A 25,131-nucleotide genomic window follows, 5' to 3' on the forward strand; every position below is an offset into this window, starting at 1 on the left:
CTCTCTGCTGGGTGGCAGTCTAACTGGGAAAATGACAGCTATATAACCCGAAGTAAAACAGATCGCTGCAAAGTGATAGCTGCCACTAGTCTAGCAGCCCTTTGCGTGCTGTGTGGTGCAAACAGAGCACGGGGCACAGAAGAGCTCCGGCCAATGTGCCGCGGGAGCAGAGGACACGAGCTGGCCGGCAACTAACGGACATCTGAGCTCTCTTGATGACAGCATGGGTGGAGGCGGGGACACGCCACCTTCTCACGTGTATTTTTCTTGTTGGTGGCAGCCTCAGAAAAGAGGCAAAGGACTCAGGGCTTCAAGGTGCAGGGATCAACTCCCACTCCTGGTCAGCTAGATTTGACGATGCTCAGAATAAGCACCCTGAATGAGCCCAGATGCCTGAACAATCCTTTGGCGGGCAGCAGTGCTTGCATGTGTGTGATGCTTGCATGACGGCTAGGGCTGGCCTTATTCTATGAATCAACAGAGGGCTTTGGATGTGGGACCCCCTCATCAGATTTATGACATAGTCCCTGCCCCATTCTGCCCAGCTTTGAATGTTTGGCGGGGAGGGGAGGGGGCGGGGTCATCCCTAGTTTAAGTGCCTTAACTTTAACAGAGTTATGTCAAAGAGGTGTTTGGCCCTTTATTTTTGGATGCTTAATCTTGACCCCAGTTTCTACAAGCCTGTTGATTTCCCATGTCAAGCCATTTTTACAGCATTTGGCAGCTGCCCTGGTGAGCCATGGCTGGGGAAGGGAGATGCAGACTCTAAAGAAGGCTGGGCATAGACTTTATTTCTGATGGGTATAGTCAAAGTCTAGGGAGGGGACCTAATGTCCCTAAATCAGTGAGTGCCAAGGGATGCCCAAGCTGGGCAATGAAACATGGGGGGGCTTTTGGTGTCACTGAATTTATAAAGATGACAGAATTACTCTATTGGCTTAAAAAGTTCCAATGGATTTGAATTTTTTGCTCCCGCATCTTTTCCCGTCCCAGAATCTAAAAATTCAGGCAAGCAGGAAAGTTCATTCTGGGCTGCATTCATCCAAAGGATTGCAGACTGCTCTCGGCTGGCTTCAAGAGGAGTTGGGCACTAGAGGTCCCAAATCTGGCCATGTGGCCCTTGTGAATGTACTTAAATGAGCTCCAAAATGCTGCTGATAGTCCCTTGTAAGGCAATGTCAAACCTGCCTCAAACCTGCCCACTTTAAAGCCCTGCAGAAGGGGGAATTAACCCTTTCAGGGAGGTGTTATTGTCAGTAGGATCCCTAACTTACAAGATGCAAATCCAGCCCTTAATGTGCAGACCTTAGCAATATATATGGAATGGGTTGTAGCAGCAACGTGTGCAGCGGCTCCTTTCGGTATCACGCTGACTCGAGGGGAACTGAGTGACCAGAGGAAGCTGAATCCCAATTAATAAATGACAACCCAAGCGGCTCGTGGAAAGGGCACCTTTCAGGACCAGAACTGGAGGAGCTGGGCGGAGGAGGAGGGGGCAGCTGGGAGGTGTGAGGGGAGCCTCTCTTAATGCCCTTCCTTTTGGAAGATTCCAAGCAGCTGACCCCCCCTGCTCTCAAGTCACTATGTTGGATGTATCGCCCATGGAACTGGGAATGTAATACTGATAAACTGTGTTCAAAACGCTAATACTGTCCCCAGCCGTTCTTTCCACTTGGCTTGTGCCTTTGCCCTCTCCTTCTGCCTCTGCTGGACCAACAGGAACATGAAGACGTTGTTCAATAAAATATACCCGCCTAGCAAAGGGGAGGGGAGGAGGTTTAAGCAGAACCATTGGCTGGCTGGAGGTAAAGCAGCAGATCCCTTTGGCTGGCTGGTGTCCTGTTTCCTTGCCCCAGTGCTGAGGAGAAAACCAGAGGGTCTGAAAGGCAGGTTGTGGGTCAGCTTTAAGGCAGATTGTTTGGTTGCTTGGGGTCGTTGTCACCCTGTCCTGACACAGTAAAGAAACTAGTTGTATGGGACATAGCAGCAGGAGTAGCAGCAGCAGACATGCTTGAACGACAAGTATGGGGGGTTGATTGACCCTCCCTATTCCCTCAGGAGCAATAATCTCCAATCCTCAGTGCCAGCCTAATACTTCAATGCCAATTCTCAGCCCAGCCACTCGCCAGCACCACCCTTGCTTCACCACGGGACGCTGTGCCCACCAGCGAACGTCTCAGGAGCTCTCACACGTGTGGGCTGCAGTTTGCAGGCTGGACACAGTCCAGGGGAACTGTGCAGAAAAGCTCAGTACAGTTTGCAAAGAGCCTAGCCCGGGTGTAATGTTCCCATGATAAGATAATGCAACCCACATTTCAGCCGTCTGGGCATTTGGGAAGTCAATCACCAAGACGCACAGCCCCGTGGTGAACCCATCCTAACCTCGATGCCCTGGGCATGAGATACCTTGGCATTCAGCATCAGTACAGGCTTGGCCTGGTTTCATCCAAGAGCTCAGCCTCTACCCTGAATGGTCTGAGTTATGAGCGCTGGAGAGGGGAAAGTGTTTTTGCTTTGATCTCAATCTCTCGCTCTCTCTATTTATCTCTATAAATTTGTATATATATATATATATATATATATATATATATATATATATGGCTTGTTTCTCGCCTTAGATCTAGATACAAACAGTTCAAATTAGGTGGGCACACAACTGCATAAACACATGCTGTTTTGATACTTAAACATCTTGACTGGACTCTTTGTTGTTGCTTGTTTGTTGTTTTTGCTATTTCAGATCGACTTAATACATAACCCCCCACTTTGAGTTCTCCTTGGACAAAAATTAAAGGCAGACTGGTTGAATTCTAAAGGTCCCTGGTGCAGAAATGCCATCCAGTTGAGCAGCTAAATGTTAAAGACAATACCAAAAAGGGATGTGGTGTCTCTCCTAGCCTGCCTTGGGTGGTGTGAGCTTCCATTCCATGTTGCTGGACGTTACCCAAAACTGAAGCTGCGTAGATCCTTCTGACTGTTCTCTTGAGCGTTGGGGTCTAGGCAAGCACATTCTGCTTGGAGGTCACAGGACATAGGGAAAGGAGTTACCTATAGGAAGGAGACAAAAACACGTGGAAGTGCATGAGGAAACACACTCTTCTACAGTCATGTGGATAATGAACACAGGATGCTGTCAGAGAACAGCTGGCTTCCTTGGCTCAGTGTTATTTATTTAAGCCCTGGATTGACAGCACCCCAAGTGCTCTGTTCATTGACAGGACAGGTGCAGCACAGGAAACAGTGCAAGCTGCCCTAACTCAAAAGGTACAGCCACACTGAGACGGGGGGGTGGGAATAGCAGCGGGTATAGACATCCCAGCGCTATCTGGGCTCTAGCCAGCTTGCTAAAAATAGAAGAGATGATACCAGTGGCGAGGTTCAGTGCCGCTGCACAACCGGACTGCACCTTCTCTCCCACCCCAAGCATGTGGTTGCTGGCACTGGGGCCTGTACTGTAGTGTCCTCACTTCTATTTGCAGAGAGCTTGCTGGAGCACAGCTAGTGCAGCTACGGCTCCACGAGATGCCGTTCACACCAATGGCTGTCGCGTAGACGCCCACGAAGACACAGGAGAGGGGAGCTCGGCCCATTCAGCCCTTGGCCTACAGATCGAGCAATGCGGAACCCTTGCAATGACTGTCTGAAGAACTAGGGTTTTCTGGGCCAGGCTCGCAGCTCTGTGCTTGGATTACCCATCCTTATCCTCAGGTGCCAGGATCCCCGCCTCTCCCAAAGACCCAATGCTCCCACAAAGCCCACACGCACTAACTCATGACAATGGTGCAGCGCTGGCATCCTGAGGGCCAAATGTATCACCATGCAATGGGTCCTGTCAAATCTTGACCTGTCCTTTAGGGTAGGAACCTGCACGCACCGAAGCTAATGAGTCTGAAATGGGAGTGGTAGAACTAGGCCTTTATATAGTAAGGGAAAGATTTTCAAACGTGGCCTTTCAATTGATATTGAGGCACCAGAATAAGTGACCTGATTTTCAAAAGCACTGGTCACCCAGCAGCTCCCACTGATGCCAATAGGAGATGACACATGCTCACCACTTTGGAAAATCAGGTCACTGACTTAAGTGCTTAAAAGTGGACTTTTGCACTCAATTTTATGCACCTAATTTTGAAAATTGAAAACAATGGGGAGTGCAAGTGCTAACAAAGTCAATTCAGTTAGAGTAGATGAGGCACATTCTCACCCGCTAATCAACGGTTGTGGATAGGCCTCATCTACTCTAACTGAATTGACTTTGTTAGAACTTGCCCTCCCCATTGTTGTTCCTTACCCTTGGATGTGTGTATATATATATATATATATATATATACCTCCTATTTGTGATTTCCACTTCATGCATCTGATGAAGTGGGTTGCAGCCCATGAAAGCTGATGTCCACAGAAATGTGTTAGTCTTTAAGGTGCTACAGGACTCGTTGTTTTTCCTTTAAATATGTGGTGTTTTCAAAACGCAAAGAGGCCCAACGACTGAGCGGGTGGGAATTGTGGAAGGAATGGGAGTGGGAGATTTTGCTCTGTGCAAAGAAAACCTCATCATCGTCTCTTTAAAGCAGAGCGTGCAGTATTTGAAGCAACAGCCTCAAGTGCTTAGCTAACCGACATTGATTTCAGCCTATTGCATCATGGCATTTACATAAAGAGAAGGGGGTGGGGGAGAATCTTGCTTGCCTGAAGTGAATTCCCAAGAGTCTCTCCCATCTGCGCAGACAGAGTTAATGACCTAATTCCCTTCCCCCAGTGCCTTCCAGGACAGTGCTGCAACCTGTTCAAATGTTCTCCGCAAGTACAGGAAGCATTTGCTCACTCTCATTCACTTGGCTCTGCTGCCACATGTTTGCTCCCTCTTTTTATACGCACTTTTCTCCAGGCCATGCAGCTCAGGTCTGTCTGTTCCCTATCTATATCCATCCATCACTGGCACATCGAAGAATGCGGACCATGCACTTACACACATAGTTACCATTTCTATCCACGTAGCTATCCCTTCCGTACGTGTGCCTGCGTGTCTGTGTACAACGTGCCTTTCTCTTGACACACAAGTACGGAAAAGAGGGGGCGTGTGTCTTTATTTCACAACGAGGCAGCCTGAGACGGAGACAAGAGGAAGCTCCTTAAAGAGCTCAGATAGCCAATGCTGGGCACTGATTCAATGCTCTCCAGGACCTCCACCCATCATTACTGACTTCACCTCCACAAGCTGTGGTACTGCCAATCCATCATGCCCAAAGAGCTGAATCAAAGACTGCAAAACCCGTGAAGGGAAGAGAAATTCTGAAAGTCTAAAAATAAATACATGCAAATAATAGAAATCAGAGAATTTGCAGAAACTGGCGAAAACAGTAAGAGCTAGGAGGATACTTTGTAGCCTATAGGTATATATATGTATTTGCTAGGTAAGTCACAGGCACAAGTTAAGGCAGTAAAACAATGAGCCCTCAGGCCTTTAAGGATGTATTAATTATATTAATCACTTAAGAGTTCCCAGTTTAACACTCTGACATTTGACAGCAAATACCTTTACCAATTGGCTACAATGTAGTCCATTCCCAAACCAGCCAGGGCAGGACTGTTGCAAACTATCATGCCCCAAATATTCTTAAACGAGATGGTGGAGTCTATTGGTTGGAGTGAAGACCTGAAGTTCATTCCTGGCTGCTAGTGACTCACTGTTTTGCCTTGGCCTTTTGTCTCTGTGTTTTATTTACTCTTCCTGTAAAATGGGGATAATGCTGTTTCTTTAGGGGTATCATCAGTGCAAGGTTGTCACTTTTCGGAACTCCACAGTCAAGAACGAGAAGGCTGCAAGATGATGTCTTCAAAGAAGCATGTTACAGGAATGCAATTTCCCCTTGCGTACCTCACGCGGCTATGCTGAAATAATTGACTTTTGAACTTACTGACTCTCTGGAGTTCATTACAGTCTGATGTCAGTCTGCTGTTCTTTTGAAGTGAAGTCAATAGGGCTCTCCTTATACCATTCCCCCCTCCATCAACCCGTCCTTATTCTTTGCTTTCTAACAAACCATTACAAGGATGTGTGAAACTAGAACTGGACAACCTCAAGCCTCAATACAAGGTGAAATGCAATGGTCAGTGATGTACAGAAGGTCGGATTGCATGATCCAATGGTCTCTTCTGGCCTTAAACTCTATGAATCTGTGGAAAGATGATAATCCCTCTGCACTGTGACAGACTATGGAGAGGGAATGTCTTCCACTGTGTTATCCTAAAGACATCTGCCCTACAGTCTGTCCGATAGGAGTTCTGTACTGAAACATAGGAATGGCCCACCTAATCCAGTAGTCTGGCCCCAACAGATGCTTCAGAGGAAGGTGTAAGACCCCTGCAGTGAAACAATATGGCTATAAAAGGACTTTCCTGCTAATCCAGTGAGTGGTTGTGTTAGTCACTTTATATCCCTTAGACATTTTTTATCCTATCTAATGTAATGTTCCCATTGTCTAATCTTCACCTCAATGATATCATAACAGCAGCGAGGCCGACAGGTCAATTATGCATCGTATAACAATGTACTGGAAGTTTACATGGGTAAAGCAAACAACCACAGTCCCATCAAATGGGATAAGAATCTATAAATGCTCATGCCACAGGGCATAAGCCAACCACTCATTGACAGGGAAGAAAAAAGTAGGATGCAATGAGGACAGGAAAACTCAAACACACATAACCGATCTCATGACTTCAGCAACACAAGAGAGAAGAAGAAAGGCTTGCACTCTCAGAGAAGGAGCAATTATAACATACGTTTGTTCTAAGCTCCCAAGGGCCAGATTTTCACAGGTATTCAGGTGCCTAAAGCTGCAGAAAGATACCTAGTAGGATTTCCAAAAGTGACTAGGCACCATAGAAATTTAAAAATCCAGCCCTAAATTCATTGGGGCAGGAACCATCTTTTCATTCTATGTTTATACATTTCCTGACACAACAGGGGCATGGTCCATGACTGGGGCTCCTTGGTGCTACAGCAATACAAACAAACAAGAAGAAGAAGAAGCTGGCTTCCATCCCTTGTTCACTGAGCCATGGTCCAGTTAGGTGTCTGAGCCCAGAAAAACACACACTAAAATGAACTCATTCTGTTTTTTAGATAATTCTTTAAGATCCCAAGTCATTAACAGAATATATGAGTAGCACTGAAATTTCCAAATATATACATTTAAAAACAAACATAAAAATCTGCTTTCCTTCATTTAGCTACCAAGACTTGAGTTCCCCTGTGTTTTCCCTTACAACAGTTGATGCCTAACACCCAGGAATGCTGCTGTAGCAAGAGAAAGACAGAATGTTAAAAACTCAGTTCTTGGCTCAGTGATTGTTGTGAAACAGACAAAGATACTGTATCCACAAACAAACTGATGTAGGCAGAGAAGAACACAGACCAAGAGGGGACACAGAAAGGGGGCTAGGGGAGAGAAATCAGACAGCATCTCCACATATATACACACAAACATATGAGAGATGGGCCAGAACCAAAACCACAGGACAGAACCACAAAGAATTCAAAGGACATATGGACCAAAACCTGATTGCTGGTCTTTGGGCCTATCTTTAAGGCACACACACATGTGCAAACATATGAGAGATGGACCAAAACCAAACCACAGGATGGAATAGCACAGAACTCTAGGGAACTTTGGACCAAAATCTGAATGTTGGATCTATCTTTAATGCACCCATCCAGTTAACAAAAGGGATCAAAGGCATTGTGCCCTCATCATGCACATAGGCTAATCCAGACAAAGAGATGCAGAGAACAGAGGGAAAGCAGAGCAAGATTATTCTGGAATTAGGGCATTTACACATAGCTATTCAAGAATCATTTATTGCACTTTAAATTCATATCCTATCTTACTCTGAATTATCTATCAAACACTGACAAACCCTTATGTTTCTAATCCCTTTCTGAATTTTGCTAAGCATTTGGTCTCAATAAAATCATGTGGCAGTGAGTTCCACAAGTTAAATGATATGATGTGTAAAAATTGCCTCCTTTTATCAATTTTAAATTTCTTGCCTTCCAGCTTCACTGGAGGGGGGAGAGGAGAGACAGACACAGAAAAAGAGAGAGAGATCACCTTTATGAGGATATACCCTCTCAAATTTCTAAATTCTGTGTCAGCTTCTGTGACACCAGTGCTAAGAGGACTTATCTGTGGTTCACAACTCAAAGTCATTTTTTGTCCCCCCCTTTCTTTGAGCTAAAAACTCCATATAATTTGTAGCCCACTCTAAGTCCACCGCAGAACATAGAAGGGCTATAACCCTCTTCTCTGCAATCTCTGCTCTAACAGCCTGATTCAAAGCCCACTGAAGTTATTAATAGGAATCTGTCTGTTGACTGCAATGGGCTTTGGATCAGGCCTTTAATTTCTAGGCCCGTATGTTACAGAAGAGGTCCTGTTTTGACTGTGAAGAAGCACTGCTGCTCTGAGTCCTACAGGAGATAGCACAAAGACAGGAGATACTGATACAGAGCTGGGATCCAATCAACAAAATGGATCAGAGGCAGCTAGTTCTCATCACAGGACAGCTCTGTATTGACACAGCTAGGGCTCTCCAGACTGAGAAAGCCCACTCAGAATTGCTGAGAAAGGACAATCTTGAGGAAACAGAAGGGAATGCATATGAGGGTATTACTTGCCTCCTTCCTGGGTGGTAGGTACCAGGAGGGACGGGAAAAAAGTAATACAAATAGCCTGATTCTTACCACTCCACATCCTCTCCCACACCCCTGCTTCACCCTGGGACTTCAATGCAATTACTGCTGATTTACAGGGGCATAAGTGAGAGTGGAATCAGCCCCAACGGGTCAGGGTGCACTGCAGAGGGTCAGGGAGGAAGAGGCGTCACATGTTGGGAAACAGCGTGCTGCTAGATAGGAGTTGAAATGTTTGAGAAATCTCCCTGATGTGAATAACTCTGGAAATATGAAAACCCCCACACGCATCCCCCCCTCACTGAGAAAAGCACTGGGTCGAGATAAGCACGGCAGGCTGTGGTGAGCCGCTCTCAGTGGCTGTTCACCTCCCTCTGTGCCCTCAGAGTACAAACATGGGGGGGGGGGGGCTTTGTTTCCTAATGGGGCCCTTATGGACAAAACAGGTCTGGGAAGTTTCATCTCCCTGGTTTTCCGCATGTCGGTCAGGAGGGCTTTTCTGAGAAAAGGGCACAAAAATCTTCTTTTACTCCTTGGGCTGGTAGGCAGGGTTCACTCCAAAACCAGGCCACTGTCGCTAAGGGCCTGGGCAAGGCTAGATTAAAACTCCTCACTGGCTCAAACACAGGACGGTATGTAAGGTTTAGAAGGCCTGATTCTCCTCTCCCACGAGAGTAAATCCAGAACTATCCCCTTGGTGTCCATGGGCCTGAGTCTCTTCTCATTCATCCTGATGTAAAGCAAGGGTTACCCCAGTGAACTCAACAGGCTTGATTCTTCTCTCACTCATGCGGGGATGTCAATCAGGAGTAGCTCCATTGAAATGAATGGAATTACATTGGCATAGACCTAACAAGAGCATAGTGTCAGAGCCTAGAGGGTCTGTCTACACAGCAAAGAAAAACCCACGGCTGTCCTGTGCCAGTTGACTCAGGCTGCAGGGCTGTTTCATTGCTGTGTAGGCATCTGGGCTTGGGCCAGAGCCCCGGGTTCTGGGATCCTCCCACGCACCGGGTCCCACAGCTCAGGCTCCACCCCGAGACCGGAAGTCTAACAGCAGTGGAACAACCCCGCAGCCTGATCCCCGCGAGCCCAAGTCGGCTGGCATGGGCCAGCAGTGGGTGTCTAGTTCCCGTGCCGACATAGCCCCAGAGTAGGGGAAGATGTAACAAGGAGACCAGTAACTATTTTAATCTCCTGCTCTTCCTCTGCATTCAGAATGCTGACAATCCAGGGGCTGAAATGAGCGAGGGAGCCAGTTTGGCAAACCACACAGAGTGTGAGAGCAAGCAGCTCTGCGGCTCAGCAATCAGCTGTGCTTCCCATCCCTGTGCTACTGATTGTGAAAACAGGAACGTAATTAGTCTAAATAAGCACCAAAGCTTTAATAGCAGCCAGACCACCCAGAGGCCAAATAGCTGGTGTGTAGTAGGGAGAGCCCTGTTCACTGGTTTCTGTAACACTTGCTAATGAAGTGAGGTCGGGTGGCTGAGCAAACACCTTCAGTTAGCATCTCTTCAGGGAATGGTGTATGTTGTGGGAAGCCCCATGCCCTTACAAGCCAAGAACTTGCTCTCAGGATAGACAACACGGGCAGCAAACATCACGGCTTTTAATTTATTGCTGTCTGGAAAAGGATCCCTTTGCTGTCATGCCAATCAGCTCTGAGCCCCAAAACAACCATTCAACCTGCCATGACCAAAAATGCCCTCACCTGTCACACAGCCAGCTACTTGCTAACCAGGACTAAACACAACAAGTTTGCAAGTTCACCCGGACGCCTGGGTGACACAGTGCATTTGGAGCATGGAACACTGAACCATTTCCAAACTAAGGAACCAACGCTGCTCATTGCATCCTTCATTCCTTCATGCCCACCCATGCTATACTGTACCGCTCTAGCTAATTACAATGCACAGGAACACACTCAGCCAGCCTGCCAGGGGCACTAGCGGTGGCATGTCAGGGAGATCCATGCTTCCAGATAAGCATAGTTTCATTTCCTCAGTGGCAGCTAGACACTGACTATGGGAACTTTCTCATACCCATGTTCTAAACACTGCCAATTAGGCCTGTTGGCTTCAGGCAGAAGAGCAGGAACAGGAACACTGCAAGGAAATGTCATGTTTCAGAGATGACCAGACTTGGGTATTTACATCTCCAGAGTACTCACAGATTGTTGCTTTTTTCTTTTGGCCACAGAAGATGCATTGGATCCCACTTGGAGGCGAGGGGGAGAATGGAAGCTTGGAAATTATTGCTGATACTACTTCAAATTAAGGCAGCATGTCTGCTCAAGGTCCTTTGCCTTATACCCTGATTTCTAGAGGACGGGGCTCAGATAAGTTTGCATGTGTTTTGCATCAGCAAAGCTTTGGATTAACCATGTAAGGTTCTCCATCCAACTCTAGCCCTCATTTGTTTTTCACTGAGCACCTCCCTGTGTTTTCTCTTTATGGATTGTGCCCCTGTTTCAAAGGAACATCAAGAGGCTGAAAATATGGCATTTTAAATGGATATTTTTGCCAGGACGATGGACTTGTCTACACTTACCTCGGAGATGCGGAGGCAGTTGACTGGAGTTACGCAAACTACGCAACAAACTTGCGTAACTCCTGTCGACTTCTCTCCTTCTGTTCTGTGCGCCGTCTTCACTGCACTGCTCCGATGGGAACCACATTCCCTTCGATGCAGCGCTACGCCACTTGAGAAGTTGGTCTTAATACATCGATTTCTGGATTGAGTAGGTCTTCACTGACCGCTCAATCGATCCAGATAAGTCGATCTGACGGCGGTGAATTTGCCGCCGTCAGTGAAGACATAGCCAATGTACATTTTTTAAAGTGAATTAGGGCAAAGTACTTGATACCTAACCTGGGCTCTGAAACTATATGAGACAGATTCTCCTTTCAACTGCACTGAAGCTACCCCCTTGCAATGAAATGGAATGGCAGAGATTTAAGTGAGAGGAGAATGTCGCACTACAAATACAGTCCAGTTTTAAGGAGTTTAAAGAGCTAATTCTTCATGGTTAGATTTGCTTGAACAAGTTGCAGGGACTGGGATACAGAGTATCTGTAATTATAGTTTATAACAAAATATATGAGCAGGACCCACTGAGAAATGGCTTCAATCTGCACAAGTTCTTTCTAGCCATGCCTATCAAGCAAAACCTCATAAAATGGGAAGGAACGAAGAAAGTACTGGAGGAGAAAGGCAACTGGAAAAGAGAAATCTTGGGGGAAGAAAAAAACACACTCACAGGAGAGGAGTAGTTAGACCACAAGGGGCTGTTAAAGTTCCCCAGGGAACTTTTGGAGGATCTTTGAGATAAAATGAAGGGATAGGAAAGGAAGAGACACTAAATCAAAGAAACCCTAATAGAGAGATTTTGAAGTGATCTGCTCTTGGGGCTAAATTGTGCATTATTGAAGGTAAAGCTTTTGTTTACATTTGGCCTTACATTTGAAAGGACGTCAGCAGCTTTAATATTATGTACTAAATGATGGAAATAACCCCAGCAAGACAGGCCTGTGGGGAATTTCTATCACTTACTTGCATTGTTCCTTTGTTGGCCCCTGGGGCCTAATTTCTCCCTCAGGTCTCCCCATCCCATTCTACTGACTCCAAAGAAGTTGGACAAGTGTAATTAGGGGCAGAATTCGGCCTTAACTTTTGCTGCCAGGGAGCCCAGAATACTGTTGGCTTGGAAAGTCACCCCCCCCCCCCCCCAGATGTCCTTCCAGACAACAGTGAGTCTAGAGACGTCCAGTAAATTCCTGGGTAGTTGTTTGCTTGCTTTAACAATGGGCAGTGTTTTTCAGAAGCATTTTTTATAAATACTTATTTCTATGTATTGTGGGATGCAAAGCAAGAAACCGCTTTATAGAGCAGTCAGACAAAGGGCAAGCCGACAATCTGTGCCGGTCAGGAGGTTGCAGACATTAAAAAGAAATGGGATTTTATTTTGTCCTTAATGGAGGCCCTTGTCCCCTCCGGATCCACAGCTGAAGCCTTTTCTCCCTCAAAGATGTGCACTGTAGTGACCTTCTTTTGGCCCAGGGTAACTGGGTGGCATTCCCTCAGGAGTCCTTCAAAGCCACTCCCAGGTCATCCACGGGACAGGCAACATAGTAATGCAACACTCTTTCCCTCAGGAACTGCCCATGCTGTCTGTCTGTGTACCAGTCCCTACTAGACTAGACACTGAACCTGAGTTTTAGGTGCACAATCTTTGACTGTTAAATGTCAGGCCTGCAGGCTGCTTTGATAAAGGGTGCTGCAGGAAGTGGTGTTGATGATTCATTAGGCGGTGCTCTTCTTTCTTTGCCTGGGCATGGTGTCGTGGGACACTGCAGCTGATCAATGAATGCACAGCAGATAATTCATCTGATGAATGTACCCTTTTCCTGCTGACTAAATACACACAACAGATTTCTGTCTCCGCAGATGTGTTCACCTCAATATTACTGAATGTGCGCACTGCATATCAGCGTATTTGATGCACTTCTTTCTTGATTTATTTTAAACTCTGTGGACGGATTGTGAACTATTCTCAGCAAGTAGCCAATATCTATTATTTGAGCTGAGTTGCTTAGTTGTGATTGGTCTGGTAAGTCACATGGTATAGTTTCTGTTCCTTGACTGGATGAGCACACAAGGCCATTTGGTGCTAATACATGTGTACCAATTGAAAATCTGGTTTCTGAGAATCCTGCTGCATGCAAATTTGAAGTTGTCTTTCTGTGAACTTTCCTGCCAGTGACACATGTTTGCGTGAACATTTGTGGAAAGTGTCCGTGTTCAAGTGATCACTGATGGAATCTTTTCTTTCCATACTGTCCAGTTCTATAGGGGGTTGCTGTGCAGCTGGAGATACCTTTTTTTTTTGGGGGGGTGGGGGGTGGGGGGGGAAGGGGAGAGACATAAAACCAACGTTTTGGCCATTTGTGGTCACTAAAGACCTGTTTGCCTTCGGCATGACTGTTAACACCTACAGCTTCAATGGGATATGCTATTATTCTTTACTACCTTTTCTAAAATAAAGTGTAGTGGTGGTATGCACTGTTAAACAATTGCCACACTTCACCTCAGAGGTGGCTGTATTTTAGCGGGGACTGAAAAGATGATTATCATAAATGTAAAACCTGCAAAATGTCTTGGGATCTTTTGGGATGAAAGGTGCTGTGCAAATGCAAGCTCTTTTACTAGTCATCTTTTAAGAGCCTTGTGAGACCGACGCCTATGCCATGCAGTGTGTGAATCTGACACAGCGAACAGCAGTGGTGTGTGTGTCTCCTAAATGCTTCAGCTCTTTCTAACAACTGCGTGGAGATACGCCATCATCTGGTACTGGAATTAAAAGAGCTGAGTTTGCCCCTCCCTGTGTCTCCTTCAGTTTTTGGCCTTTACACCCAAAATGTGTTTTAAGGCTGTGACTTTTAAGTAGGTGGCAGATCGCACTGGAAGGATTTGGTATGTGAAATATTTTTATGCAGCTCTCTTTTCTCTCACCTTTCATTGTTTTTCCCTTTGGAATATTTCCTTTAACATTCCACTCCTAATGCTCTTCAAATGAGGGGACTGCATTTGAATAACTATGCCTAAAATCTGTTCTCCAGCCAAGGGCCCTTAGACCGGAAAACAACTAGCTTCCCCCATGGCTGAGTGTCTGCAGGGGCATTCAAACAGGTGTCTGTGAGCTGGTGGCTCTTCCTTTGAACTGCATGAAAGGCACTGCCTGCCTCAAACCACCTTTTTCCTCTGAAACTTTTGCATCATGCTATGTGCCTGGCTGCTAAACTATTATTTCCTCACTTTATGCCATAAATTTAATAAACTAGGCACTGACCATCTCACTTTTGATTTGAAGAGCCTAAGAACTGGTTGTTTTTCTCATTTCTTTTGTGTGTTTTGTTTGGTTTCTGGGTTCTTGTTGTTGTGTTTTAAAAATCTTTGAAAGCCGAGTGCCTGTATCTGGGGAAGCCACTTCATCGGATGGATTGGCCCTTGTGAACGATTCGGAAATATTTAGGATGGGGTTTTTAAAAAGCTCTCAGTATTGGCCAACTCTGCTTCCATTGAAGACAATGGTAAAACTCCCACTGAAGCCAACGGGAGCAGAGCCAGGCCAGTGCTCGGGCATTTGCAACCCCCTGGCCTTAATGTCCTGTACAGAATGAGTTTGGAGGTCTTAGTCCATTTCCTTGTGAAGAGATACCCCCCTCTCAAACCTGCTGTTATTGGGCTGTACCAGCAGAGAGGCCAATGATCGACTAGGCCCTGGAAACTGAACACCCGCTTACACCACAAGAGGTGGCCCCTTCAGTTAAAGATTGAGGCATATCAGCAAAGGTGTGTTGGGAAGCAGTTGCCCATGCTATCCTTGATCTTACCCAGGTCACCACCCAGGCAATACATGATTTGTGAATAAAGAGAGAACTTCCCTTGCCAGGGCTGCCCCTTTCACTGCACAATTCACACAATTCATTTTAATAGCAAAAATATACGAAATATTTGAAAAGAGGCACAATTAGGAAAATTAAGCACTACCCCTCCCCCTGCTGCTATCGAGAGGTAATATTAACCTATCACCAGTGATGGTTCACTTCCCTTTTCCAATGTGCCCTGGTGTACCAGAGACAGGCCATGGCACCGAATTGGAAGGTATGCCTGGATGAGCCAAAGGAAAGATGAAAAAGACCCTGATACTAAGGGCCAATTTAGAAAAGATTGTGCTTCCTGCAGAGATGTCCTCTTTGTCCTCCAGCTGTGGTCTACAGACTGCCTTTCCTTAGACAGGTATGACGGGCCTTTTGGAATACATGAAGTCTAGCATACTTTCATCTATCACTAAGTTACATCCCTTGTTAGTGTACGTTAGGGATCCTGGCTTCCTCAAGATTTTCAGCTTTCCGACCCAACCCCAAATCCCAAAGAAGAGGTTAAAAAGCTGTGCAAAATTCAGTATTTAAGCATAAACATGTGTGGCCAAATTCTGTGTCCTTCCCTTGGTCCCTGATGTCGGACCGCTTTTCTGATGACATAACAAACTAGTCTCAATGGTGGGTCAACATTTGTCTGCAAAGCAACCCAGGAACCATTGGTTTAGAACAAGAATGCAGGCAGTAATGCAGTAGCCGTATGTAACAACAAGTGCGGTAGGGGCCTTAGGCAGGCTATGATGGAAAACACACAGGCACATCAAAGGAGAATGAGAGCACCTTCAAATGAACCAGCAAAAATTAAACATTTTTGGTGGGACAATGCTCATTGCTCCTTGAAATGTTTGTGCACTTGAAGATCTCTCCACATCCTGGATCTCCAGGTGGACACCATGACAGGTGAATTCTGTCCAAGCCTGAGGCTGCACTGCTGGGAAGCTCTGGGTGGGAGAGGAGCAGGCAGACCTACCTTTTTGGTCTTGACCGTTGAGGCGCAGCAGTCCCCGCCATCGTAGTTGCAGAAGGCTCGGTTGTTGATGGCATCACAGTAGTTGTCCCCCTTGAAAGGCTGAAAAATAAACAACAAAAAGAGGCTGAGAATATGGATACGGATCTCAGTGAGGGGATGAAAGTGAGCTGGGCACAGAGGGGAGCCCCTGTGTGAACACAGTCTGTCACACTAGGAGTCCTCCATTGGTAGCGCCAGACACTTCTCTCCCCTTCTTCCAAAAAGGTGTGTGGGGGGAAAAGGCCAGGACCCCTTTGCTGCCACTTCTGTCCCTCAAACTGCCGCACTGGATGTAAAATGTAAATAGTGAGACCAACATTTTGAGAAGAGGCCACTGATTTGGGGTGCCTCTGGGAACCCTCAAAATTAAGGCATCTAAAATGTGTGGCCCCTTCTGAAAATTGTGGGCTGATTACCTATATGTAAATGTGTTGAACCTGGAAAAGGTGGCTCTTAACTGCAGGTTTGGCTTGGTCTGAGAAGGATAAATGATACAATTTATAAAACGGTATTTCTGTTCATGCACGATACAGGTCAAAGGTCATGGTATGTGTCAGTAGCAGGCACATATACCGTATTGGAGGGGGGAAAAGATGTGGTATGACCCAGCAACTCCTGTGTTCTAATTCTCACTCCAGCACAGCGTGTGACCTTGAACATGTTACTTTACTTCCCTATGCCTCAGATTTCACAACTGTAGAACTGAGATAATTATAATAATTCACAGAGGTGTTGTAAGGATTCATTAATTAATGTTCATAAATCACCTTGAAAAGGAAAAAGTGCTAATTATTTTCATGGCTGTATGGGCCTGAATAATAACACTTCTAAAGACAAGTCTCTCACTTCCACCTTTCTGACAGCAGACTGGGGTTTTGCAGGAATCTGGGTTCTAATTACATGTGTGATAACTTTTGGGCAGCAGGTGCAAGAATCTCTCAGAAAAGCCAGAGTCCTGCCTCCTGTGTGATCACTGAAGCCAGACAAGGCCCATTGGAGGTAAGGGAAAACCAGCTGGAAAAGATCCAGGAGTTGGATAAATGGATGTGGACACACACACCGTGAAAGGAAGAGACAAGCTCAACAACAAAGTAAGCAGAGATACTCTGTCACATAACCGGAGCCAGACACAAGATGGATGCAAGCTAGTGACCATGGACTACAATTTAATTTTTGCCAAAATCTTGGTGAATACCAGCTGGGTGCTGCTTGAATGCTACTCCTGTCAGTTTTTCCCTCTGGTTCTAATACAATGTGAAAATCCACTCTTTGATCTTACTGCCCTACTGCCTAATATCCAGAATTTCTGTGCTGAGCCCTCATCTGCTGACCAGAAAGCACAATCTCATGTCCCTCACATACCTCACTCTCACGGATCCATTGGGACAGATCCAGTTTTGTCAGTTTTATTTGGAAATACATGTTCTCTTTGTTCTGCACTCCTAAACGAAGCCATGAATCAGCCTTTCCTAGAAGCCATTTCTGGGGAATCAGCTGTGAAGCCGGCCGAGGTCTTCACATGGGGGTTTTATACAACTGCAATGCTAGATTTTTACTTATGCCTCAAAAACAATCCAGAGGGACTTTGGCAAGTTTTCCTCTTAAAAAGCTATGGCCATGCTCCTAAGTATTCTAAAAAGATATTGTGAAGCAGCTTAGACCCAGACTTTTATTACTGTTGCAAATTTCAGTATTCCTTTGCAGTGTTGGAAACCAAACACAACAACACTGAACCAGAGCAGGAAAATCAGGAAGTAAAATCGACTAATCTAGTTTCATCCTCCAGGATGAGTTACGTGCAAAGAGTGAACAAAAAGCATAACTGGTGGAAAGAAAATTAGCATTGTAGGGCTAGATGTCTACGTGGTATAAATTGGCTTCACACCATTAACTCTCATGGAGCTATACTGATTTACACCAGCACCAGCTTTGGTCCATAAAGCTTTTCTGGTTTAATTATTTAATATGCTAACAGTTACACAGGCAGGGATTTTTTTTAAAAAAAGATATGATTTTATTTTGACAAGGTCACTTTAAAAAAATGTCATATTTGGACAAATGTCATATTTGGCAACCTGTGTCACTCCGGGGGTCCATGGTGATGTTCTGCCCGGTGCTGGCCCTCATTCCTGAGTGAAACCCCCACCAGTAGGGTCATGATCTGGGTCTTTGACCTTGTGGAGACCGATGGCAGAAGCCTGGTCTAACACTGTCCTGACCCGGAGAGCATGGTCTTGACTCTGGGGACAGCCTGTGCACCGGTGAACAGTACCTCAAAGAAGGGGACTGTCGGGCAGATCTGTCCCTCGATATGATGCCCATTGGTGCCGGTGTTGAATCTCGGAGCAGTCTACTATCCTTCAGCGTCGGTGGCACGGACAATGCCAGGAGGTCTTTCATAGCCTGGAAAGCCTCCGGGGTTGATGGCACCACCAGGCGGTGAAGGCCTCTACTGTCGGTGGAGGGCCCGGTGCTGGGGTCAATGCTTGCAGTGGCAAGGGACCCCTCTGAGGCAAGGAGGATTGGCAGCCCAACCTGGGTCTCGCCTGGTCCCCTTTCACTTTTTCCACAGGGGAGCATCCCCATTCCATGCGAGTCTTCTTCTGCCTCTTCTTTGGTACTGGAGGTGGCAATCGGTGCCAAGATGAGGCAGAGGGTGCTGGCGGAGTGCTACACGCCGGGGCCATTGTGCTTGGTGCCGAGTCAGATCTACCAGGTTCCAACACTGGTCTAAGTGCTGATTCCATCAGGATGGCCTGAAGATGGATCTCTCGTTCGTTCTTAGTCCGAGGGCGAAAACTTGTACATATTTTGCACCTATCACTGACGTGCGCTTCTCCTAAACACTTTAAGCAACTTTGATGCGGGTCACTCCTTGGCATAGGCTTCTTACGCGAAGCGCAGGGTTTAAACACTAGGGAACGGGGCATGCCCCAACCCTGGGCTTCTAACAACTAACAACCGGAACCAACTAAACTAAAGTATTAACTATTAACTAACAACTAGAACAATGAAAGAACCAGTAGGTTTAGCGAGGGAACTTGCAAAGGCAAGAGGCGTTCCACCACCATCACCGGCAGCAAGAAGGAACTGAGAGGGAGGGGGAGCTAACGGCGCCTATATGAGGGCGCATATGTGCGCTGCTGCAGGGGGCCCTCGGGTTGGTTCCTAGGGGTACCACTGAGAGAAAAAGTTGTCCGGCACCAGTGCATGTGGCATGCACACACACCTACTTTGGGGATGGACATGAGCAAGCACTCCAAGAAGAAGGTTTCTATTGACACAGAGAGATCCTGGCCACTAGCAATGATGGGAAAGAGAAAGCAGAGCAAAGGCATGTCAGTAATAATGGCTTCTGGTAAATTATTACATCATTTCAAAGACTGCCTGAGTCAGAATGCTTCGTAAATGGCAGAGGAGTTAGTGCCCAATGGTTCATCAACACATGACAGGCATTTCTGAATGGTCCCTGGATGTTGTTTTAGCTCTCTCTAGAGAACAGGAGTGCCTAGCCAGCTTCTATGAATGTAATGCACAAAATAGCTTATGACATCCAAAGCACTGACAGTGGGATGCTTTTCATTAGGAAACATCTAGAGAGAAAACTATTACATTGTCAGGGAGCTATTACCCTCCTGGGTCTGGTTTCTACTTGCAAAAGAAAACAGATGGTTACGTATCTGTGATGGTTGTTCTTTGAGAGGGGATGCATTTTACATGGCTGTGTGCATCCCGCGCACTGGAGCCAGAGAATTTTGCATAGCAGGACCGGTAGGGGAGGCGCTCAGGCCTTGTAAGCATAGCTCCTCCCCTGGCTGTGTGTGGGTGAGACCAACCCAACCCCCTGAACATCAGAAGGGCAGACTCCAAAGCAGAGGGGATGGAGGGTGGGTCTGCAGCACATCTCGAAGAACTGCTGTTACAGGTAGGTACTTGTTTTTTCTTCTTCGAGTAGATGCAGCGTGGGTGACTCGCAAGCAGTACTTGCAGGAGATGGGGCTTTGAGTCCATTTAAAGAAGGACTGTAGGGCTGCCTTCCCGAAGTTTGCATCTGACCTGGACACAGCTGTAATGGCACGGTGGTTTGCAAAAGTAGGCAGAGGACCAAGTGGCTGCCCTGCAAACGTCTAGTCCAGTCATTTAGAAATGCCATCCATGTTGCCCGGGGTCTCACGGAATGAGCGCATACCCCTTGAGGAGTTATAGCCTGGGCTACTTCGTATGCTGTCATGAAACAGGAAGTTATCTGCCCGGAGACTGTGAAGAGACTGCATGACACCTCATTCAGTCTTCACACCAAACATACCAATGCGGTGAGGGACAGAAAGGTTTAGTTCTGTCCAGATAAAACACTGGCCATCACCTGACGTCCAAAGTGTGGAGATGCTGCTCTGCTAGGCTTGAATGTGGCTTAGGGAACACTGGTGTGTGTATATATATATATATATATATATATAAAACTGGGAAACCACCATAGATAAAAACTTAGGGTAGAACCACAGGGTCACTTTGTCTTTGGAAAACTGCATGTAACGAGGCTCTGCCATTAAAGCCTGCAACTTGCACAGTCTCCTTGCAGATGTTATTTCCACAAGGAAGGCAGTTTTCTGACACAGAAGGGAGAAAGAAGAAGTCGCCAGAGGTTTGGACGGAAGCCGCTAAAACAGTAGTAAGGTCCCGCAAAGGAACTGGCTTTTTAACTGGTAGGTGGAGACGAGTAACATCTCTCAAGAACCTCACTGCCTTGGGGTTTGAAAACACCACTTCCCACGGATAGGTGGATGAAATGCCAAAATCACTTCCAGGTGGACTCTCAATGATATAAGTGCAAGGCCAGAAGACCGAAGGTGTAACTGGTATTTCCAGTATGTCCTAGGTACTAGCCTGCACTGGTTCAACTCCGCAGACTAATGACCATACCAAGAACCATTTCCTCTTGGCCGAATTGACTGCCCTGATGGAGGGGTTCCTTCTGTTAAGCAAGACCTGCTGGACTGCCACTGAACATCATTCCTCCTCTTCATCTAACTAGGCACCATTCATGCTGTGAGGGGGGCGGGGCACTGGCTAAACCCAGAACCAGCGGGCCTCTTCCTGTGGGATCTGTGTCTTTCTGGAGTAGTCCCACTGTCTCACAGGAAGGGAGGACGGTCCGAAAAACGCTGAGAGTGGTGATGTTGTTGTGGCTGCTGACCACTAGAGTGGCATCTCCTTACAACTGGGCTATGTATTCCCATAGCACACAAAGTAGCTTGTGGGTCTTTAAAAGAGGGCAAGTTTTTGTTGGTCTTTTCTGAAAACAAAACACAGCCATCGAACAGTAAGTCCTCAATGATCTGCTGCACATTGGGTGCAATGCCCGAGTTCTGTAGCCACGAGGCCCTCCTCATGGTGACAGCTAATGCCACAATCCTGGCTGAGGCATCTGCCACGTCCAGAGTTGCCTGTAATGGTGCTTTGGCCACCAAACGACCTGGTGAAATGAACACCGTAAACTCTTCCCAGGAGGCTTCTGGCAACTTATCTGTGAACTCAGACATGGGCACCCAATTAACAAAGTCATATTTGGAGAGCAACTTCTGGCTCTCGCTGCACATCTGCAAGGAAGAGGATATATAAATCTTTCTCCCGATCAAATCCATCCTCTTGGACTCTCTGTCTTAGGGCACAGATTTATATCATCCCTGCCAAACCCTGTCATTTGCTGCAGTCACTACCAGGGAGTAAGGGGCTGGGTGGGAACAGAAACCCTCAAACCCATGAGTGGGGACGAAGTATAGTTTCTCTGAATGCTTTGCCATATGGGGCAAAGAAGCTGGGGTATTCCAGAGGGCCTTCGCAGGCTCCAGAAGAGCTTCATTTATTGGGTGGGCTACTCTCCCTGGACTTGATGGTTGGAGAATATCCAGGAGCTTATCCGTATTCTCCTGGAGGAATTCTGCCTGGATACCCAAGATAGCAGCCATATACCTCAGGAGATCCTGATATGCCTTCAAGTCCTCAGGTGCCAAGGAAAGGAAGAGTCCAGCATGGTAGAATCATCCAGGGAGGACAAGGAGGAGGTTTCCTGTTCTTGTATCACAGGATTCGGTTGGAAGAGTGAACAGACTCAGTGTTTATGGGAGCCACCACTGGGACTGGTGATCTTGCTCTGTGCCGAGTCAAAGAGTGGGACCTCAGGGACCAAGGAGCATCTCAGGGATTCCAAGTAGGCCACAGTGAATACAGAAAAGGCATTGGTGGTCAGTAGGCCCCAGGCTAAGAGCCTTTATTCTAACTGTGGGACAGATGCCAGTCTCGGTACCGACAGTGATCTTATGGTGAGGTGACCTGTCCAGTGAGGAGTTGGGAGAATGATCCTGCCCTGGATCTTGAAGAATCCCCGAGATTCTGTGGTGACAATGAGGGAGCCAACCCCGATGGGGCAAACAATTGGTCAGATTAGTACGAAGCCCAATAAGCAGGCAGTATGGGTGCCAAAGAGGAGTGAGTCATTCGCCCCAGCGGTACCAAATAAGAGACACTCCCACCCAGTACTGGGGGAGGCGTTGGCACCAAGACTTGTACCGAACTTGATGATGGGATCTGCTGCCATGCCAATGATGGTGCTGAAGGATATCCCAATGTTAACAGGTACTTCTGTGCCGGGTCTGGCCTCGACTTCCCAGTTAAAAAGGTGCTAGAGGAAGGCTCAGGCAGCAAAGATGTTCTTAAGGTTAATGCACTGGAGTGGAACTCAGGCAGCCTGGCTTCAAATCCCAGCTCTTCTACAGACTCTCTGTGACCCTGGGCGAGTCATTTAGGCCCTTAGCCTCAAAGGTATTTATATCCCTGACTTCCACTGAAAGCACTGGAAATTAGAAGCCTTAAACACTTTCGAGGATCTGAGCCTGAAGCCCTCTGTGCTTTTAGAGTATCCATCTGTGAAATGGGGATGATGCTTCACTACCTCACAAAGGGCTGGGAAGATGAGTTTGTGGAGTGTTCAGACAACCAAGTCAGCACCAAGACACCTGGAGAGGTGCCAAATGCTGCATTTACACAAAACATGTAAAGATTTCTAAAAGAGTTAAAGGAATGCAGCCAATAGACACTTCCTACTTCATGATAATCATTAATTGCTAATGACACATGAGACTAAAAAGCCAGAATCATCACTTAAAACAGATACAAGTTCTGCTCTATATTAGGGGTTGGATTTTGGTCTGGCCTGTGGGGGGGAGGGAGAAGGTGCGTGGTGCCCTTTACTGCTCTGTGCTTGCTATCCATGACCAAGGGTAGCAGTAGTGGAGAGAACAGCTTCTGTGGGGCTGCTGTGTACCACCCGCCCTGTTCATGGTGATGGGCAGTGAGTGTGAAGGGGCAGGGAATGGGTGAAGCCTTGGTCTCTGCCCCCTACAAGGTGCCAACCAGTGCAACTATACCAATATGCCAAGGAAATTATGCTGGGATGATGCAAGGGGGAACCAGAAAGGAAATTATGATGCTGAGTTGAAATCTGGTTCCCTTTCTGTTTCTGGAGAAGCATGAAGCTGTGTTGCCCTATACATGGGACTTTTGGCAAAGCCAAAAATAATCATCCCCCCAGGCCCATTTCATTCACTCTGGACAATGGGAAACAAAATGGGTCAGTTTATTCTTTAGCTTTTAGTGAGTTTCACTTCCTGGTTCCGTGCATTAGCTAATGCTACTGTTCTTTGCATTGCTGGGACTTTTTTTTTTTTTTTTTCTATTTTCATGTCCAGTGCAGGAAACTATTTTTTTTAAATTAACATTTTGGGCCTGAAATGGACTGATTCCTGTCCCTTCAACAAAACATTGTTGAACTTTTCAAAGAAGTTCTAGAGGTTCCATGAAAACTCAGATCTTTTCTGGCTCCTGGTGTCCTTTAAAATCTAGTTTGGGATCAGTTTAGTCCAGAGTATGGGTTCTGCTGAGAGCTCCATCTAGTTCAGATGTGCCTTGCTTTTTTTGTTACAAGCGCTTCCTAGAAGGGGCTATTATCTCTTTCTCCCCGTCTGTCTGTGTGTGAAAGGACGTAACATAGATTTTTTTTAAGGTGCGTTCCTTTGCCCACTGGCTCTTGATTTATGTATGGGACTACTGTGAGATCTGCTTGCAGCCTTGGTGGTTTTTCTTACACTAGTTAGCAGAGGATGAAGGAGGAAGAGCAGATTTCCCAAGAGGCCAAATTCACCATGATTGAAATTCACCCCTGTGCAGAGGGCCAAGCAGAAGACTTAGGCACTACTCAAATCCGCACCATTCCTGGGAACATTCAACTCTGCAAGAAGCTTCTCACCAAGTGAGTCAGGATCAAACAGTCGGGATTATCTTTTGTTCTGAAGCATTTTTTTTTTTTTTTTTTGCTATGAAGAGCACAGGCAAGTGCTGGAGCTGGAGAGAAGGGAGAGTTGGAGAGAAGGGCTCCTGGACCCCATTTCAAGGGATGGAGACCCTGCTTCCATTGGTGCTATGCTGAAGGGATGTCTTTTGCAGGATGAGGCTAGCTGCTCTGTCTTTCTACACTGTAAGTGACTCAAAGCATTCCCCTTTAATGCCGTCACCTAGAGCCTCAACTGGTGTAAATTGGTGCAGTCTCATTAAGTTCACAGCTGCTAAGGATCCGGCCATTCCTCTCATTATCCAGAATCGTGTATCAGGAAAAGGAGGTTAAATCATTCTACATGACCTAGAGGTCAATCAGGTGAAGTTCTCCCTGAGACAATAGGTGCTGATTCAGAAGAGGGATTGAATTCTGCTTTTGCACTGTCCACAAAACCTGCCGCCTCTGCAGTCTTTTAGAGAGAAGGAAAAAAAAAGAAACACTTTCACCAAATCCATAATAAAAACCAAGGGAAGCACAAGCTGCAGCGGGGTAACTCTAACCTTTTCCAAAATGCTAGGGTGCTCCCGCGGGAGGCTGTTTCCTTGCCCTGACGATGCTCGCTTCGCCGAAGCAATGATTCCTTCGTGCATGTCTT

At 46.5% G+C, this 25,131-nt stretch overlaps 1 protein-coding gene across 1 annotated transcript in view; it reads right to left on the reverse strand.

The window, feature by feature from the left end:
• Positions 1–2,940: 2,940 nt before the first annotated feature.
• Positions 2,941–25,131, reverse strand: part of PAPPA (pappalysin 1) — a 249,920-nt gene continuing 227,729 nt past the window's right edge. The window contains exons 26-27 of the mRNA XM_067542149.1: positions 16,109–16,207; positions 2,941–3,048 (exon numbers count right to left, since the gene is read on the reverse strand). Coding sequence (XP_067398250.1) covers positions 2,941–3,048; positions 16,109–16,207 — 207 coding nt within the window. The remainder of the gene's footprint in view (positions 3,049–16,108; positions 16,208–25,131) is intronic.

The sequence above is a fragment of the Emydura macquarii genome, unplaced genomic scaffold (assembly GCF_026122565.2).
Source record: "Emydura macquarii macquarii isolate MOO-44397 ecotype Brisbane River unplaced genomic scaffold, CSIRO-AGI_Emac_v2 contig_691, whole genome shotgun sequence".
Lineage (NCBI taxonomy): Eukaryota > Metazoa > Chordata > Testudines > Chelidae > Emydura > Emydura macquarii.